At 45.8% G+C, this 18923-nt stretch overlaps 1 protein-coding gene across 3 annotated transcripts in view; it reads left to right on the top strand.

Annotated features, from left to right (window-relative positions):
* LOC126235695 (protein CLEC16A homolog) overlaps positions 1 to 18923 on the top strand; it is a 264873-nt gene that overhangs the window by 186949 nt on the left and 59001 nt on the right. For all 3 annotated transcript variants that reach the window (XM_049944445.1, XM_049944444.1, XM_049944446.1), the window contains exon 16: positions 16134 to 16285. In XM_049944445.1, the coding sequence (XP_049800402.1) occupies positions 16134 to 16285 (152 nt within the window). The remainder of the gene's footprint in view (positions 1 to 16133; positions 16286 to 18923) is intronic.

Below are 18923 nucleotides of genomic sequence, written 5' to 3'. Positions count from 1 at the left end.
GACAAACCTGTGACTATTCATGCTGCCCCTCTCTTTATGCATTCAACATCACCTTTTAGTCCTGTTAGGTATGGTTCCCACACAGTTGAGCAATATTCTAGAACTGGTCATAAAAGTGATTGTAAGCAATCTCCTTTGTAGACTGAATGCACCTCCCCAGTATTCTACCAATAAACTGAAGGCTACCACCTGCTTTACCCATGTCTGAGGCTATGTGATCATTCCAGTTCATGTTCCTACAAGGTGTTACACCCAGGTACTTGTACGAGTTGGCCGTTTCCAACAGTGACTCATTGATGATGTTATAATCATAGGATACTGCATTTTTTCATTTGGAAAAGTGCACAGTTTTACATTTATTTACATTTGAAGCAAGTTGTCAATCTTAAGACAAGATAGAGTATGATATTCCTTTGTAGCATTTATTCTTAATTTAATATATGACAAAATGAGTATGAATCATGTTTAATCTTTCTATATGTAGTAAAAGATCAATTGCTACTTACTGTAAAGCTGACACATTAGGCTGCAGACAGGCACAGTTAAAAATCACTTGCACACTAGCTTACAGACATAGCCTCCACACACGCCATTCATTCACACAACCAAGCATATCTCACACACACACACAGGACTGCCAAATCCAGCAGCTCGGGCCAGAATACAATTATCACATGGGATGGAAGCAGAAATCTGGAGGGGGCAAGGAAGGTTGGTTGATTTGGAGATTAAAGAGATTAAACTGCATGGTTGTCAGTCGGAAGGGAAAGGGAAGGGATAGCAGTGTACGGGTGGGGTGGGGGGGAGAAGCAATATCTGGTGGAGGGACTAGAATGCCAACAGGTGCAGCATGAGGAGGTTGTGCAGCCGGGAAGTGGGGAAAGTGGAACAAAAAAGAAAAGGAGCAGGGAAAGATGGATGGGTGCATTGGTAGAGGGAGTCAAACAAAGAGGGTTGGAGATGAGAATGGGGAGGATGTAATAGGATAGAAGGCGTGGAAACTGTTGGGTGGAGGTTGTGGCGACAGTGTGTTACTGTAGGTTGAGGTGGGAATAATTATGGGAGCAGAGAATGTGTTGCAAGGATAACTCCCATCTGCACAGTTCAGTAAAAGCTGGTGGTGTATGGAAGGGTACAGATCGCTTGGGTAACGAAGCAGCCATTGAAATCAAGTGTGTTATGTACAGTTGCATGTCGTGCCAGTAGGTGGTCTACTTTGCTTATGGTCACGTTTTGGCAGTGGCCATTCATCCTGGTGGACAGCTGGTAAGTGATCATACCAATATAAAAAGCTGTGCAGTGATTGTGCAGATATGGTAAATGTCTAGGCTGCTTTCACAGGTGGCCTGACCACTGATGGGGTGGACAAACCTGTGACAGGTTTGGAATAGGATGTGCTGGCTGGGTGGATTGGACAGGTCTGGATTGTGGTCTTCCACAGGGATATGATCCTCGTGGCAAGAGAGTGGTATTGGAAATGGCATAGGAGGGACTGTGAGGGACGGGAAAAACACACCATGGTTCAACAACAAAGTTAGGAAACTACTGCGAAAGCAAAGAGAGCTTCACTGCAAGTTTAGACACAGCCAATACCTCTCAGACGAACAGAAGTTAAACAATGTCAAAGTTAGTGTAAGGAGGGCTATGCGTGAAGCGTTCAGTGAATTCGAAATTAAAATTCTATGTACCCACTTGACAGAAAATCCTAGGAAATTCTGGTCTTACGTTCAATCAGTAAGTGGATCGAAACTGTATATCCAGACACTCTGGGATGATAATGGCATTGAAACAGAGGATGACACGCGTAAAGCTGAAATACTTAACACCTTTTTCCAAAGCTGTTTCACATAGGAAGACAGCACTGCAGTTCCTTCTCTAAATCCTCGCACAAACGAAAAAATGACTGACATCGAAATAAGTGTCCAAGGAATGGAAAAACAACTGAAATCACTCAACAGAGGAAAGTCCACTGGACCTGACGGGATACCAATTTGATTCTACACAGAGTACGCGAAAGAACTTGCACCCCTTCTAACAGCCATGTACCGCAAGTCTCTAGAGGAACGGAAGGTTCCAAATGATTGGAAAAGAGCACAGGTAGTTCCAGTTTTCAAGAAGGGTCGTCGAGCAGATGCGCAAAACTATAGACCTATATCTCTGACGTCGATCTATTGTAGAATTTCAGAACATGTCTTTTGCTCGTGTATCATGTCATTTCTGGAAACCCAGAATGTACTCTGTAGGAATCAACATGGATTCCGGAAACAGTGATCGTGTGAGACCCAACTCGCTTTATTTGTTCATGAGACCCAGAAAATGTTAGATACAAGCTCCCAGGTAGATGCCATTTTCCTTGACTTCCGGAAGGCGTTCGATACAGTTCCGCACAGTCGCCAGATAAACAAAGTAAGAGCCTACGGAATATCAGACCAGCTGTGTGGCTGGATTGAAGAGTTTTTAGCAAACAGAACACAGCATGTTGTTCTCAATGGAGAGACGTCTACAGACGTTAAAATAACCTCTGGCATGCCACAGGGGAGTGTTGTGGGACCATTGCTTTTCACAATATATATAAATGACGTAGTAGATAGTGTCAGAAGTTCCATGCGGCTTTTTGCGGATGATGCTGTAATATACAGAGAAGTAGCAGCATTAGAAAATTGCAGTGAAATGCAGGAAGATCTGCAGCAGATAGGCACTTGGTGCAGGGAGTGGCAACTGACCCTTAACATAGACAAATGTAATGTATTGCGAATACATAGAAAGAAGAATACTTTATTGTATGATTATATGATAAAGGAAACAAACACTGGTAGTAGTTACTTTTATAAAATATCTGGGAGTATGCGTACGGAATGATTTGAAGTGGAATGCTCATATAAAATTAATTGTTGGTAAGGCAGGTCTAGGTTGAGATTCATTGGGAGAGCCCTTAGAAAATGTAGTCCATCAACAAAGGAGGTGGCTTACAAAACACTTGTTCGACCTATACTTGAGTATTGCTCATCAGTGTGGGATCCTTACCAGGTCAGGTTGACAGGGGAGATAGAGAATATCCAAAGGAGAGCAGTGTGTTTCATCACAGGGTTATTTGGTAAGCGTGATAGTGTTACGGAGATGTTTAGCAAACTCAGGTGGCAGACTCTGCAAGAGAGGCGCTCTGCATCGCGGTGTAGCTTGCTGTCCAGGTTTCGAGAGGGTGCATTTCTGGATGTGGTATTCAATATATTGCTTCCCCCTACTAATACCTCCCGAGGAGATCACGAATGTAAAATTAGAGAGATTCGAGTGCGCACGGAGGCTTTCTGGCAGTCGTTATTCCCGCGAACCATACGCGACTGGAACAGGAAAGGGAGGTAATGACAGTGGCACATAGGGTGCCCTCCGCCATGCAGCGTTGGATGGCTTGCGGAGTATAAATGTAGATGTAGATGTAGATGAATGGACAAGAATGTTGTTGATGTTGGGTGGGTAATAGAACACCCCTTTAGGAGGAGCCGGAAGGATCTTGGGCAGCAGTAGCCGACCGAGACAGATGCAGCAACTGCTTTTGTGTCATTTACAAGTTCCTAACCAGGAGCGAATTTTATTGTATCATCTGTGTGCTTTAATAGTTTAGTTTCTTGAGTTTCTGCATGTAAATTTAATATCTAATAGCCACAGTTGTAGTGTTTTCTTTGTCTGGGAAAGTAAACAGATTTTGTGTCATATTACAAGTTCCTAATCAGGGGCAAGTTATTTAGTTTCACCTGGGTGCTTCAGTAGTTAGGTTTTCGAATATCTGCATATTACTAGACACAGTTTGCGCGTTTCTGTCAGGGTCTAGAGTACAGTTGCACAGCACGTGCCGATAGTCCATTTATCTGTGTAGTTTAGTTTGCCACGGCCTGTAGTATGGACAGGGACAGCGATTGTTGTGTCCGGATGCGAGCTGAGTTGGTGACATTTTGTTCTCAGCTTCAGGCTGTGATGGCTTCAGTTACACAGCTTGAGGCTGCAGTGGATGGGCACCATTGTTGTGGACTGGCCGTGGGGATCCAACGGATGTCCAGCACGTCAAGAGTCCTCCAATCGGTCCTCACCGGTGGCCAACCCAGTTACTGCTCACACTGAAGCTGACCCCTCACCTGTGGTTGAGTGGGAGGTCGCCCTGGGGTGAAGCAGGCAGCGAAAGACTTCCCAGGTGGCCACATGTAAGGCCTCCCCGGTTTGTCTGACAAACAGGTTCCAGGTGCTGCCTGTGGCTGACACTGTCGCTGAGCTAGATGCTGCCACCTGTCTTGTTTCAGAGTAAACCACTGAGCCTGCAAGATCTGAGCAATCACAGAGGGTGGTATTACTGGTAGTCGGGAGCTCCAACGTTAGGTGCGTTATGGGCTCCTTGGGGACTTGGCTGACAACAAGGGTAAGAAAACCAATGTGCATTCCGTGAGCATACTGGGCGGAGTCCTTCCAGATGTGGAAAGTGTCCTTCCAGATGCCGTGAAGAGCACAGGGTGCAGCCAACTGCAGGTGGTTGCTCATGTCGGTACCAATGATGTGTGTCACTTTTGATCAGAAGAGATTCTCTCTGGTTTCAAGCGGCTAACAGAAGTGGTAAAGGCTGCCAGTCTTGCTTGCAAGATGAAAGCAGAGCTGACCATTTGCAGCATAGTCAACAGTACCAATTGCATACCTCTGGTACTGAGCCAAGTGGAGGGTCTGAATCAGAGGCTCAGACGGTTCTGCGACCAAGTAGGCTGCACATTCCTCGACTTGCGCCAAAGGGTGATTCGGTTTCAAGTTCCGCTGAATAGGTCAGGTGTTCACTATATGCAGGAGGCGACTACACAGGTAGCAGGTAGCAGGGGCTGTGTGGCGTGGACTAGGTGGTTTTTTAGGTTAGAGGGTCTCAGAAAAACACAAGAAGGGTTTCAGTCACAAAGGGTGCAGGCGGAACACGGGAAGAATGTAGATACAGGAACCATTGGTATAACGGTTGTAAATTGTCGTAGCTGTGTTGGGAAAGTACCAGAGCTCCAAGCACTAATAGAAAACTCTGATGCTCAAATCGTTGTATGCACTGAATGCTGGCTAAAGCCGGCTGTAAGCTCAGCTGAAATTTTTGCAAAGAACCTAACAGTGCTCCGAAAGGATAGGCTAAACACGGTTGGCGGTGGTGTGTTTGTTGCTGTCAGAAGTAGTTTATCTTGTTGGAAATTGAAGTTGGTACTTCCTGTGAGTTAGTATGGGCAGAGGTCATTGTTGGCAACCGTAATAAAATAATAATTGGGCCCTTTTACCGACCTCCCAATTCAGATGATACAGTTGCTGAAAGGTTCAAAGAAAACTTGAGTTTGATTCCAAGCACGTACCTGACTCATACGATAATAGTTGGTGGTGAGTTTAATTTACCCTCGATATGTTGGCGAAAATACATGTTTAATTCCGGAGGTACTCGTAAAATATCATCTGATATTGTGCTAAACGCATTCTCTGAAAATTATTTCAAGCAGTTAGTTCATGAGCCCACGCGAATAGTAAACGGTTGTGAAAATGCACTTGACCTCTTAACAACAAATAATCCTGAGTTAATAACGAGTGTCAAAACCGATTCAGGGATTAGTGAACATAGAGTTGTCATAGCGAGATTGAATATTGTAGTCCCCAAATCCTCGAGAAATATACCTATTCAAAAAAGCAGATGAAAATTCATTTGACGCCTTCTTAAGAGACAATCTCCACTCTTTCCAAATTAATAATATAAGTGTAGACCAGATGTGCCTTAAATTCAAAGAAATAGTATTGGCACGAATTGAGAGATTTATACCAAATAAAATAACAAACGATGGAGTTGATCCTCCTCGGTACACAAAACGGGTTAGAACACTGTTGCAGAAACAACGAAACAAACATGCCAAATTTAAACAGACACAAAATCGACAAGATTGGCGATCTTTTACAGAAGCTCGAAATTTGGCACGGACTTCAATGCCCCCCCTGCGGGTTCGGGGGCTAGAATAGGCCCGCGGTATTCCTGCCTGTCGTAAGAGGCGACTAAAAGGAGTCTCAAATGTTTCGGCCTTATGTGATGGTCCCCTCTCGGGTTTGACCTCCATCTTTCTAAATTATTCCGAAGAGAGAGCCAATTGGGGAAGGGCGCCTTACATGGTGCACTGTATCCGTCGTGCATTGAGACCTTTAGCCGGCTTTTTCGTCGTTGCAATGGTGTCCCGCTCGTTTTCCATCTCTTGGGCGAGGATACGTCCCTGGGTGCAATTACCACGCTGCACTCTGCAGTGTTGCTTTTAACTGCGACGACGACCTTGGACTTTCTTGCACCTAAGATACAGCACGGTAGCCAGTCCGTTGTGGTGGGGCCGCCATGTACCCTGTTGGTTGTAGCCCCCTGACAACACAGGGATTGCTCTACTGATGCCTGCGCCGTTAACTCCCCACGTATGCCAAGGAGTAGATGCCCATCTCCCTGGGGCATCGAGACTCCCGGCAATAGCCATCCTGCCAGGTGGCCTTTGCTGTGGCTGGGTGGCGCCCGTAGGGAGGGCCCTTGGTCAGAGTAGGTGGCATCAGGGTGGATGACATGCAATGAAGCGTGGCACATCTTCTCTTGCTGGTGGCCAGCCACCAGCAGTCTCTAAGCGTTCAAGGGCCCATTTTAAAGGTAACGTTTATGACCCCAAATCGTTCCCCTCCCTCGCCACACCATGGGAGGAACGAAAGGCATTGAATGAAAGTGAGACTTATTCGCCCAGGTATCTTGTCTGCACCAGAGCTGATGGGGAATCCTTTATATCCATGAAGCCTCAGTTCTTTGTAGAGCATTTAGAGGACAAGTTTGGGGAGGTGGAGGGCTTGTCCAAGATGCGGTCCGGATCGGTGTTGATAAAAACGTCATCCTCCGCCCAGTCGCGGGCCTTGCTCGCTTGTAATAAGCTGGGGGATGTCTCCGTAACTATCACGCCCCATAAAAGTCTGAATATGGTCCAGGGCATTATCTTCCACAGGGATCTCCTTTTACAGTCCGATGACGAGCTGCACGCCAACTTGGAGCGACGAGGTGTCCATTTCGTCCGGCGCATCCACCGGGGTCCGAGGGATCATCAAGTTGCCACCGGTGCCTTCATCTTGGCCTTCGAGGGTGACACGTTACCTGAGAAGGTCAAGGTGATGGTGTACCGTTGTGATGTCAAGCCGTATATCCCTCCCCCGATGCGGTGCTTCAAGTGTTGGAAGTTCGGCCATATGTCTTCACGCTGTGCTTCCGACCTCGTCTGTCGCGATTGCGGTCGACCATCCCATCCTGATCATCCCTGTGCCCCGCCTCCAATCTGTGTGAACTGTGGTGAGCACCATCTGCCTTGCTCGCCGGACTGTCCAATTCTGCAGAAGGAGCGGAAAATCATGGAAATCAAGACCCTCGACCGACTGACGTACACTGAGGCGAAGCGGAAATATGATCGGCTTCATCCAGTGCGTATGACCTCTTCTTATGCCGCAACTGTCACTCCTGCTACAGTCCCATCAGCTCCAGTCAGCTCTCAGAGTCGAAGGCCCACACCTGCCCCCTTGATGGTGGGGGGGCACTAAACTCCCTGTTGCTCCTGCTCCATCTACTTCAGGAGCAACACCCCCCAAACCATTGGGGACATCAGTTCCCCCTTCCCAGCCGGAGAAGCGTAAGTCTTCTTCGGCTCCTCTCGCCAGGAAGGGTTCCCTTGGGGACCTCCCTTCGCAAGTTCCGACCGGTACAAAAGCAGACAGCCGCAAGTGGCTCAAACAACCACCGGTCCCTGGTCGTAGGGCCTCACGGTCATCGTCTGTCCCTGAGACTGACCCAGTGGAGCCCTCCCAGCCTGAACCACCGAAGGCACAGCGAGAGAAACAGAAGAAGAAGAAAGTCCCCAAGGCTAACGACATTGCGGTGGCACCCATCCCACCGCTTCCTACAAGCTCTGCGTCTGAGGACGAAGTGGAGATTCTGGCGTCCGCTGAGGACCTCGATCTCGCCGGTCCCTCGGACGCAATGGATAGCATTTGCACGAGTGCCCCATCGGAGGCAGCAGGTGACCCAGCGACGTAATCTGCTTTCCCAGTCCCGTCACGCCTTTCCCAGCCATGGACAACACCATCCTCCAGTGGAACTGCAGCGGTTTCTTCCACCATGTAGCTGAGCTCCGCCAACTTATCAGCCTTCACCCTTTCTTCTGCATTGCTCTTCAGGAAACTTGGTTTCCAGCAATGCGAACCCCCGCCCTCCGTGGCTATCGGGGTTATTATAAGAACCGAGCACCTTATGAAAGGGTGTCTGGTGGCGTCTCCATATATGTCCTTCACACTCTGCACAGCGAGTCTGTCCCTCTCCAGACACCTTTAGAGGCTGTCGCTGTACGGGTGTGGACGCCACAGGCTGTTACCGTCTGCAGTCTTTACCTTCCACCGGGTGGTGATGTCTCGCAGCATGTCCTGGCTGCACTGGTAGCCCAGTTGCCGCCACCTTTCTTGCTACTGGGCTACTTCAACGCCCATAACCTTCTGTGGGGTGGGTCAGTGGCAACAGGTCGAGGCGCCACCGTTGAGCATTTATTGTCGCAGCTCGATCTCTCGCTGTTAAATGATGGTGCCTTCACACACTTCAGTGTGGCGCATGGCACATACTCCGCCATTGACCTTTCAATCTGTAGCCCTAGCCTCTTACCGTCTGTCCAATGGAGTGTGCATGACGACCTGTGTGGTAGTGACCACTTTCCGATCTTTCTGTCACTACCACAACATCACTCTTCTGGGCGCCCTAGCAGATGGGCTATGAATAAGGCTGACTGGGACTTGTTCTCCTCCTCTGCCGCTATTGAGCCTCTCTCTACTGATGACATTGATGCGGTGGTTAAATCGGTCACCACCGGCATCGTTACTGCTGCCGAATCTGCCATTCCCCGTTCTTCTGGGTCCCCTCGGCGGAGGGCTGTGCCTTGGTGGTCGCCTGAGATCGCTGAAGCGATTAAAGATCGCCGGCGGGCGCTCCAGCATCACAAGCGACATCCCTCCATAGACCACCTTATCGCCTTCAAAAGGCTGCGTGCGCGGGCCCGCCTCCTTATCCGCCAAGGCAAGAAGGAGTGCTGGGAGCGGTATGCGTCCACCATTGGCCTCCATGTCACTCCATCGCAGGTCTGGGCCAAGATTCGAGGCGTCTACGGCTATCAGACCCCTGTCAGCATCCCTGCGCTCTCACTGAATGGCGCAGTTTGTACTGACTCCGACGTCATTGGCAAACCGCTTGGCAGAGCATTTTGCTATGAGTTCCGCTTCTGCGAATTATCCCCAGGCCTTCTGCTCCATTAAAGAGCGGATGGAACGTCGGAGCCTTTCGTTTCGCACCCACCACCCAGATTCTTACAATGCTCCATTCAGTGAGTGGGAATTTCGCAGTGCCCTAGCTGCTTGCCCTGATACGGCTCCTGGGCCAGATGGCATCCACTGTCAGATGCTGAAACACCTTTCAGTGGACTGCCAGCGACGCCTCCTCGATCTTTACAACTGTCTTTGGGTCGAGGGGGAGTTTCCGTCGCAATGGCGGGACAGCATTGTCATCCCCGTTTTGAAACCTGGAAAGAACCCTCTGGAGGTGGACAGCTACCGTCCCATTAGCCTCACCAACGTTCTTTGCAAGTTGCTTGAACGGATGGTGAGCCGGTGCTTAAATTGGGTATTGGAGTCTCGGGGCCTTCTGGCTTCATCTCAGGGTGGGTTCCGTGAAGGCCGCTCCGCCACCGACAATCTGGTGAGCCTGGAGTCGGCCATCCGTACTGCCTTTGCTCGCCGTCAGCACCTGGTCGCTGTCTTTTTCGACATGCGGAAGGCGTACGATACGACATGGCGTCATCACATCCTTTCTACGCTTCATGGATGGAGTCTTTGGGGTCCTCTGCCGATTTTTATCCGCAATTTTCTGTCGTATCGTACCTTCCGCGTGCAAGTCGCGGCCTCATATAGTTCCTCCCATGTCCAGGAGACCGGTGTGCCACAGGGTTCTGTTTTTAGTGTCTGCCTGTTTTTAATAGCCATTAACGGGCACGCTGCAGCCGTGGGAAATTCTGTCTCTGCTTCCCTGTATGCTGACGACTTCTGCCTTTACTACAGCTCTACTGGCATTGCAGCTGTTGAACGTCAGCTACAGGGCGCTATCCGCAAGGCGCAGTCTTGGGCTGTAGCTCATGGGTTCCAGTTTTTGGCAGCCAAGACCTGCGTTATGCATTTCTGCCAGCGACGTACTGTCCACCCGGAGCCGCAGCTTTCTCTTAACGGCAAACTTCTTTCCGTGGTGGAATCACACAGGTTTTTGGGGGTGGTTTTCGATGCCCAGTTGACTTGGCTGCCTCATATCCGGCAGCTCAAACAGGCGTGTTGGCGGCATCTCAATGCTCTGCGATGTTTGAGCCACACCCGCTGGGGTGCCGACCGATCTACCCTGTTCCGGCTCTACCAGGCGTTAATCCAGTCTCGTCTGGATTATGGGAGCCTGGCTTATGGTTCAGCTTCCCCATCTGCGTTGCAGGTGCTGGACCCAATCCTCCATAGCGGGATACGCCTTGCCACTGGTGCTTTCCGCACCAGCCCTGTGGATAGCATACTAGTGGAGGCAGGTGTCCTTCCACTGCGGTTACGACGCCAACAATTACTGGCTGCTTATGCTGCCCATGTTTTTAGCTTGCCCGGGCATCCAAATTACCGTGTCCTGTTCCCGCAGTCCGTCGTCCATCTGCCAGACCGTCGGCCCAGGTCGGGTTGTCCGATCGCCGTACGTGTCAAGGAGCTTCTCTCCGGGCTTGGGTTTTTCCCTGTTCCACCTCCTTTCCAGGCACCTCTGTGTACACCCCCGTGGTGTGTTCCTCGCCCTTGCCTTCGGTTCGACTTGGCACGGGGCTCGAAGGACTCAGTCCCTCCAGAGGCCTTCCGCCGCCGCTTTTATTCGATCCTGGCCACGTATCAGGGCTCTGGAATTGTTTACACTGACGGTTCGATGGTTGCTGGTCGTGTCGGGTGTGCGCTAACTCTAGGGGACCATTCCGAACAACGTTCCTTGCCGGATGGCTGCAGCGTTTACACTGCTGAGCTGGTCGCCATCTTACGTGCCCTAGAGTATATCCGCTCCTGCTCAGGTGAGTCCTTCGTTATCTGTAGCGATTCCCTGAGCGGTTTACGAGCTCTCGACCAGTGTTTTCCTCGTTCTCGTCTGGTGATGGCTATCCATGAGTCCCTGCATACTCTTGCGCGTTGCGGCCGCTCTGTGGTCTTTGTGTGGACCCCCCGTCACGTCGGTATCCTGGGCAATGAACGTGTTGACCGCCTGGCCAAACAGGCCACCACTGGACCCACCCTGGACATTGGCCTCCCGGAGACTGATTTGCGGGCAGTCTTCCGCCGCGAAGTTCTCTCGCTTTGGGACACTGAATGGCGCAATCTGCCCACGCCAAACAAACTCCGTTCTCTCAAGGCGACGACGCGTGTGTGGCAGTCATCCATGCGAGCCATTCGCAGAGATTCAGTTGTTCTTTGTCGGCTCCGCATTGGCCACATCCAACTGTCTCACAGTTATTTATTGCGCCGTGAGGACCCACCCCTCTGTCGCTGTGGGGCGGTTTTGACGGTGGTGCACATTTTATTAACTTGTCCGCTTTTAACTGTGCTCAGGCAGACATTTGCGCTGCCTGACACGCTCCCTGCCCTTTTACTAGATGACTCTGCCATGGTGGACTTAGTTTTGCATTTTATTCGGGCAGGGGGTTTTTATAGTTTAATCTGAGTGTTTGTTTTTTAGTGTTGATTATGGCTTTTAGCCTCTGATTTTAAACTGAGTTTTTAATGTGTTCTTGGTGGTTGGCTTTTCCTCTTTTTTTTCTCCATGGTCGGCCAACCACCGTCACACTCTGTGTGTTTTAATTTGTTTTGTCTGATCTCTGTCGGAGTCTTTCTCGTCCTGTGTCGTCTGACGTCTTTCCTGTTGTTCGTTTTTTATTCTCTTTGGGTGGTTTTAATTTTTTTGGAAAAAGGGACCGATGACCATCGCAGTCTGGTCCCTTTAATCCCACAAACCAACCGGACTTCGATGCGAGATACCTATAACAGTTTCCACAATTAAACTTTGTCTCGAAACCTGGTAGAAAATCCAAAGCGATTCTGGTCGTATGTTAGTGGCAAGAAACAATCAATGCCTTCTCTGTGCAATAGCAATGGAGATACTATCGAAGACAGTGCTGCCGAAGCAGAGTTACTAAACACAGCCTTCCGAAATGCCTTCACAAAAGAAGATGAAGTAAATATTGCAAAATTCGAATTGAAAACAGCTGCCAACATGAGTAACGTATAAGTAAATATCCTCAGAGTAGTGAAGCAACTTAAATCACTTAATAAAAGCAAGTCTTCTGGTCCAGACTGTATACCAATTAGGTTCCTTTTGGAGTATGCTGATGCATTAGCTCCATACTTAACAATCAAATACAACCGTTTGCTCGACGAAAGATCCATACCCAAAGACTGGTAGGTTGCGCAGGTCACACCAATATTCAAGAAAGGTAGTATGAGTAGTCCACTAAGCTACAGGCCCATATTGTTAATGTCAATATGCAGCATGATTTTAGAACATATATTGTGTTCGAACGTTATGAATTACCTTGAAGAAAATGGTCTATTGACACACAGTCAACATGGGCTTAGAAAACATCATTCCTGTGAAACACAACTAGCTCTTTATTCATATGAAGTGTTGAGTGTTATTGACAAGAGGTTTCAGAGCGATTCCGTATTTCTGGATTTCCGGAAGGCTTTTGACACTGTACCACACAAGTGGTTCATAGTGAAATAGCGTGCTTATGGAATATCGTCTCAGTTATGTGACTGGATTTGTGATTTTCTGTCAGATGGGTCACAGTTTGCAGTAATTGATGGAAAGTCATCTAATAAAACAGAAGTGATTTCTGGCGTGCCCCAAGGTAGTGTTATAGGCCCTTTACTGTTCCTTATCTATATAAACGATTTTGGAGACAATCTGAGCAGCCGTCTTCGGTTGTTTGCAGATGACACTGTCATTTATCAACTAATAAAGTCATCAGAAGATCAAAATAAACTGCAAAACGAATTAGAAAAGATACCTGAATGGTGCAAAAAGTGGCAGTTGACCCTAAATAATGAAAAGTGTGAGATCATCCACATGAGTGCTAAAAGGAATTGATAAACTTTGGTTACACGATAAATCAGTCTAATCTGAAAGCTGTAAATTCAACTAAATACCTAGGAATTACAATTACGAACAACTTAAATTGGAAGGAACACATAAAAAACATTGTGGGGAAGGCTAACCAAAGACTGCGTTTTATTGGCAGGACACTTAGAAAATGTAACAGACCTAGTAAGGAGACTGCCTACACTACGCTTGTCCGTCCTCTTTTAGAATACTGCTGCGCGGTGTGGGATCCTTACCAGATAGGACTGACGGAGTACATCAAAAAAGTTCAGAGAAAGGCAGCACATTTTGTATTATCATGAAATATAGGAGAGAGTGTCTCAGAAATGATACAGGATTTGGGCTGGAAATCATTAAAAGAATGGTGTTTTTCGTTGGGACGGGATCTTCTCACGAAATTCCAATCACCAACTTTCTCCTCCGAATGCGAAAATATTTTGTTGACACCGACCTACACAGGGCGGAACGATCACCACGATAAAATAAGGGTAATGAGAGCTCATACAGAAAGATATAGGTGTTTGTTCTTTCCACATGCTAAACAAAATTGGAATAGTAGAGAATTGTAACAGTGGTTCGATGAACCCTCTGCCAGGCACTTGAATGTGAATCCATGTAGATGTAGAATGTCTCTCATTTCACAATGTAATGTCAGGTGATCAAATCCCAGGTAAATGATGTGGTTCAGTTGTTTCAGTCCGGGGTGGTATTTGGTGATGAGGGAGGCACCACTTTGTGGTTGACTCTTGGGGATGGTGGGAGGATTGGGAGTGAGAGGCGAATTGCGAAGGAGATCTGTTTGTGAAGGCCTTGGTGAGACCCTCAGCATACTGGTTAAGGTCCTCAGGTGGGTGGGCTGTATGGGAGGGATTTTTTTGGTGTGAAAGGTATGATAGCTCCCGAACTGCAGGTGCTGTTGAGGTTGGTGGGTTTAATGTGAATAGAAATACAAGTGGAGCCATCAAGGAGGAGGTGGTTAACGTCTAGGAAGGTGGCATGCTGGGTTGAAGAGGACCAGGTGAAGCGGGTGGGAGAGAAGGTTTTGAGGTTGTGAAGAAATGAAGATAGGTGTCTTGTTCCTAAGTCCAGATTGTGAAGATATCATCACAACATGCCATTCCCAATCCCAACCCCTTGCCACAAGGAGCATATCGCTGTGGAACACCCAGGTGCAAGACCTGCCCAATCCACCCACCCAGCACTTCCTGTTCCATTCCTGTCATAGGTTTATCCTATGCCATTGCGGGTCAGGCCACCTGTGAAAGCAACCATGTCATACACAAACTCTGGTGCAATCATTGCACAGCTTTTTACATTGGTATGACCACAAACCAGTCCACCTGAATGAATGGCCTTCACTAAACTGTGGCCAAGAGCAAATTAGATCACACTGTGGCACTACGTACATCTGTAAATAACGTGTTTGATTTCAGTGACTACTTCATTACACAAGCCATCTGGATCCTCTCCTCCAACACCAGCTTTTCTGAACTAAGAAGATGGGAGTTATCCTTACAACACATTCTCCACTCCCATAATTGTCCTGGCCTCAATCTATGGTAATGTACTGTCTCCACACCCTCCATCTGACAGTTTCCACCCTGTCTGGCCTATCATTTCCTCCCCATTCTCGTCTCCCATCTCTTTATTTGCCTCCCTCTATCAATGCAGTGGCCTGTCTTTCCCTGCTACTCTTCTTTTTTGCTCCTTTTTCCCCCACCTCCCTGCCCCACAACCTCTTGAAGCTGCACCTGTTGGTGTTCTAGACTCTGCACAGTCTGCCAGACAGTGCTCCTCTCTCTCTCTTCCCTGCCCCCTCCAGATTGCTGATTCCATCCAATGTGATAGTTGCATTCTGACCCAAGCTACCGGAGTTGGCAGTCCTGTGTGCGTGTGCGTGTGCGTGTGTGTGTGTGTGTGTGTGTGTGGGAGAGGTGTAGCTTGCTTGTGTGAATGAATGGAGTTTGTTCTGTTTTTCTAACAAAGGCTCTGGCCAAAAGCTTATGAATAAGTGTCTTTTAATTGTGCCTGTCCTCAGTGTAACATGTCATGTTTATGGTTAACAGTAACCTTACGTTTTCCTACATTATTGACATTCCTACCTGGAGTTTCCATTGTTTGAGTTCACCTTTCTACATGTTTTCTTTCATCGCTCCCATGGAAAAATTTTTAATGTATTGCAGCTGTTTACAATTCATTATAAATAATGATGGTGCTATCATTCAGTCAGCTGCAGTAACTGGGCTTGCTCCTATCACTGTTTCTTTGTCTGTGCATACTCTCATCTTTTCCACACTGATTTCATTATTATCATGTTTATTACATTTATAATTTTTTTATCATGTTAGAAGGTCTCAATCCTGCAGTTTGACATAGCCTCCACTGTTTCACTTTCATGCCAACACATTTAATATCTTGATCACTCTTTGTTTCTGATAAAGAAATCATTCCTAACATACTTGAATATTTAACTAAAATAAATTTTTTGTGAGTGGTTTAGTGTTTTCCGCCTCTCTACAAGCACAGAATCATTGTGTGCACTTGTTTATGTTTCTTATTGTCTTTGTGCATGCATGCAAAATGAACTTGTGTAATAATTCTTTAAAATTGATTTCATAGTGTTAGATTTATAGTCTTACAAGGAAAATAACTTTTGGTGGCATTGGCAGGGAAGATGTACTATACGCTTGTTTTTATGTTATTGGAAAGGTTTTTTTTTAGCTTTCAAAAGAGACTCTGTCTACCATTTGTCCTTATATACGAAGTGGAAAAATCAACAATAACAATTCTTTTTGGGTAAAGGTGGCTTTATATTACTACTCAGTGTGGTCATCACAGTGTTCATGTCTTGCCTCCACAGTTTAATTAATGAGAATAAAATTGTTTCATGTTTCAGGACATAGAAGTTACAGGAGACAAAGATGACTCCCGTTGTTTGCATATTACTGTTCACCGTCCACTTTCGAGTAGCTCTTCCAACCGGGTGCCACTGTTGTCAGCAAAGTTCATATTTGATGATCATATTAGGTGCATGGCAGCTAAACAACGGTGAGTTACATGATCTTAAATAGATGTCAAGAAATGTAAAAGAAAATGTCCTAGAAGATTATATGTATTTTGTCAGTAACAATTAAACCTTGAGATGACACACCAATTTTCGTAAAAAGAGTGGGCTCATGGCATACTTTGTACACGTGTAAAGAATAGCTGCTTTTATGTTACCAAGGTAAACACTTATGAGCAGACTCACAGTTTAATCTTAGTTTAATTAAACAACAATAAAATAAAAGTAAGTTATAGGAGGTAAATTGCTGTTTAATTACACAATAATAAAAAACTTTCGTTATGCCACTGTTGCTGCGTACAAGTGTTACCCCGTAATGACCCATTCAAAGCATTAAACAGCACAGTTGCTTCACATCTCAGCTAAATGCTTATTTAATTACTAATACTACCTCTTTGTGGTACTGTGCTGCTAGCTTTGAATCTGGGGCATTTTCTTGCACAGATCGTAAATTTTTCACTGTTTATTTTATATTGCTATTGCTCACTTGGATGTTCTGGCCCAAGATGCTGGATTTGGCTGTCGTGTGTGTGTGTGTGTGTGTGTGTGTGTGTGTGTGTGTGTGTGTGTGTTTTACTGACGAAGACAGTGGCTGAAAGCTATATGTGAGTTTCTTTTAACTGTGACTGTGTGCAGCTTAACGTGTCTTCTTTAAGGTAAGTAGCAATCTGTCTTTTCCTACATTATTCTTCTTATCTCTGATGAAGAATTAATGAAGGAGTAGGTGTGGGTTCATAATTGTAAAACAACAGTGGCACGGTACAAGACAATGTTATTTGCAGTTGGTACACTTCATACACAGGTGCACCCTCTCAAGGGTTAAGAATATTGTTCATTCCTGACATAGACAGGATAGAGACAAGCAATCTGAAAGTTTTACATAAAGTTAAAAACACTTTTAATAAAATATTTTAATAGTCAAGTTTCCAAGTGAATAACATTAAATTATGTCTAGTATCAGCAAAATTATACAGCCATTTTCAGATCTGGAATAACAACAGAAAACTGCACAAATTTAGAGTACCAGAGGGATTACACGAACCAAAACAATACAGGCAAAAGATCAATTACATACCAATTTAAAAAAAACATGTAGTGTCTGCTCATAAAATGAGGCTAAGACGCAATGTCTGCATCACAGTGGCACTCATAATGAGACGGCCAGAAAATTAATAAAACTATACTATTGAGATAAAATATTACATATTCAAGACTTAAGAAATCAACAGATGTCACTATAAAATAAAATGCAAAACACAGTAAATATGAAGTACAATCCCATCTTAACTGTCAGCATTGAATATTTTCCATAAAATATCGTTACACAAGTAATTTGTCAACCAAGCCACATTATGTACAGGAATGCTAGGGGGTCTAGTAGTATGTGGCCCATTCAGAGTTGTAAGCAGAGTAATTGGCTATGCGTGCTTGAGCAGGCCGCAAGCAGAAGGCAATGTGCTGATAGGTGGTGCACAAGTACACATAGTTATAATAAATAAATACTTAATAAAATACAACAAGTAAGCAGAACATAAAAAATTAATTTGTTGCTGTCATATAGTGGTCACATATCAGATAAAATGAATCAGTTTTTGGAAGTCAAATGGTAGGTTTGGGCTCAAAATGAAAAACACTTTGAGTACATGTTTTTGGCACAAAATTGGACCAAAGAAGGATGAGTTCAGTAGATCTGGGGTGTATAAGATGAAGTACCGTGATCATTTTTATGTTGACCAGACAATTCATTCTTTTGAAACTCACTAATAAGAGCATACTACTCTCAGAATAGGATGGCTTTTTGAGCGCATTTGGCTACTGGGCAGTACACTGTTCTGGATACCAAACGTAACGTGGAGATGCTGCATAGAGCACCCAAAGGTATAAAAGTGGGCTTGGTGAAGGAACTGGAGAGTCACAGTCCCAATGAGATACACCCCTGATCTTATACTTAACACTAAATATGGTTTCAGTGAGGGATAGAGCTTCAGTTTTTTCATTGTATTTTACAAAAATATTGTTCATCTTGCTGCTGTGCTTTGGAATGTGCTGTTACTTTGCTGACTGTACATATGATCTGTGCCAGCCACACATTTGCAGCTGTTGTCACATCTCTTCTGCTTCACGCAGCTCATGAGCTCAGACACCGGACTGTGATTCGTTTATCTGTGAAGTACTTTGCGGTGTATCCTATGTTGTCTCCTTTTTATTTATTTATTGCATATCCCTTTCCTTTCTCCATGATTTCATGTATTTGTATCACATACCGATGGTCAAAAAATTTTTTACGTATTCATCTTAGATGCATATATTTTTGTATATTTCTTCTAGCTTGTGTATTGTGTTATGATATTAGGTAGATATTACTCAATTCTTTTTTCAGTTTCTGTTTACTTTTTGTATTTTATTATGTGTATTGCATTTTCTTATTTACAGTAACTACATGTACTACCTATCAGCATGTTGCCTTCCCCTTGTGGGTCTGCATGAACACATGTAGCTGATTAGTGTGCTTACAACTATGAACAGGCCACATAGTACTAGACCCATTAGCATTCCTGTACATAATGTGGTTTGGTTGACAAGTTACTCATGTAACGATATTATGTGTTAAAATATTGTGTA

Source organism: Schistocerca nitens, chromosome 2, assembly GCF_023898315.1.
Source record: "Schistocerca nitens isolate TAMUIC-IGC-003100 chromosome 2, iqSchNite1.1, whole genome shotgun sequence".
Lineage (NCBI taxonomy): Eukaryota > Metazoa > Arthropoda > Insecta > Orthoptera > Acrididae > Schistocerca > Schistocerca nitens.
Note: the sequence above shows the minus strand (reverse complement) of the source record. Positions and strands in the feature narration are given on the sequence as shown.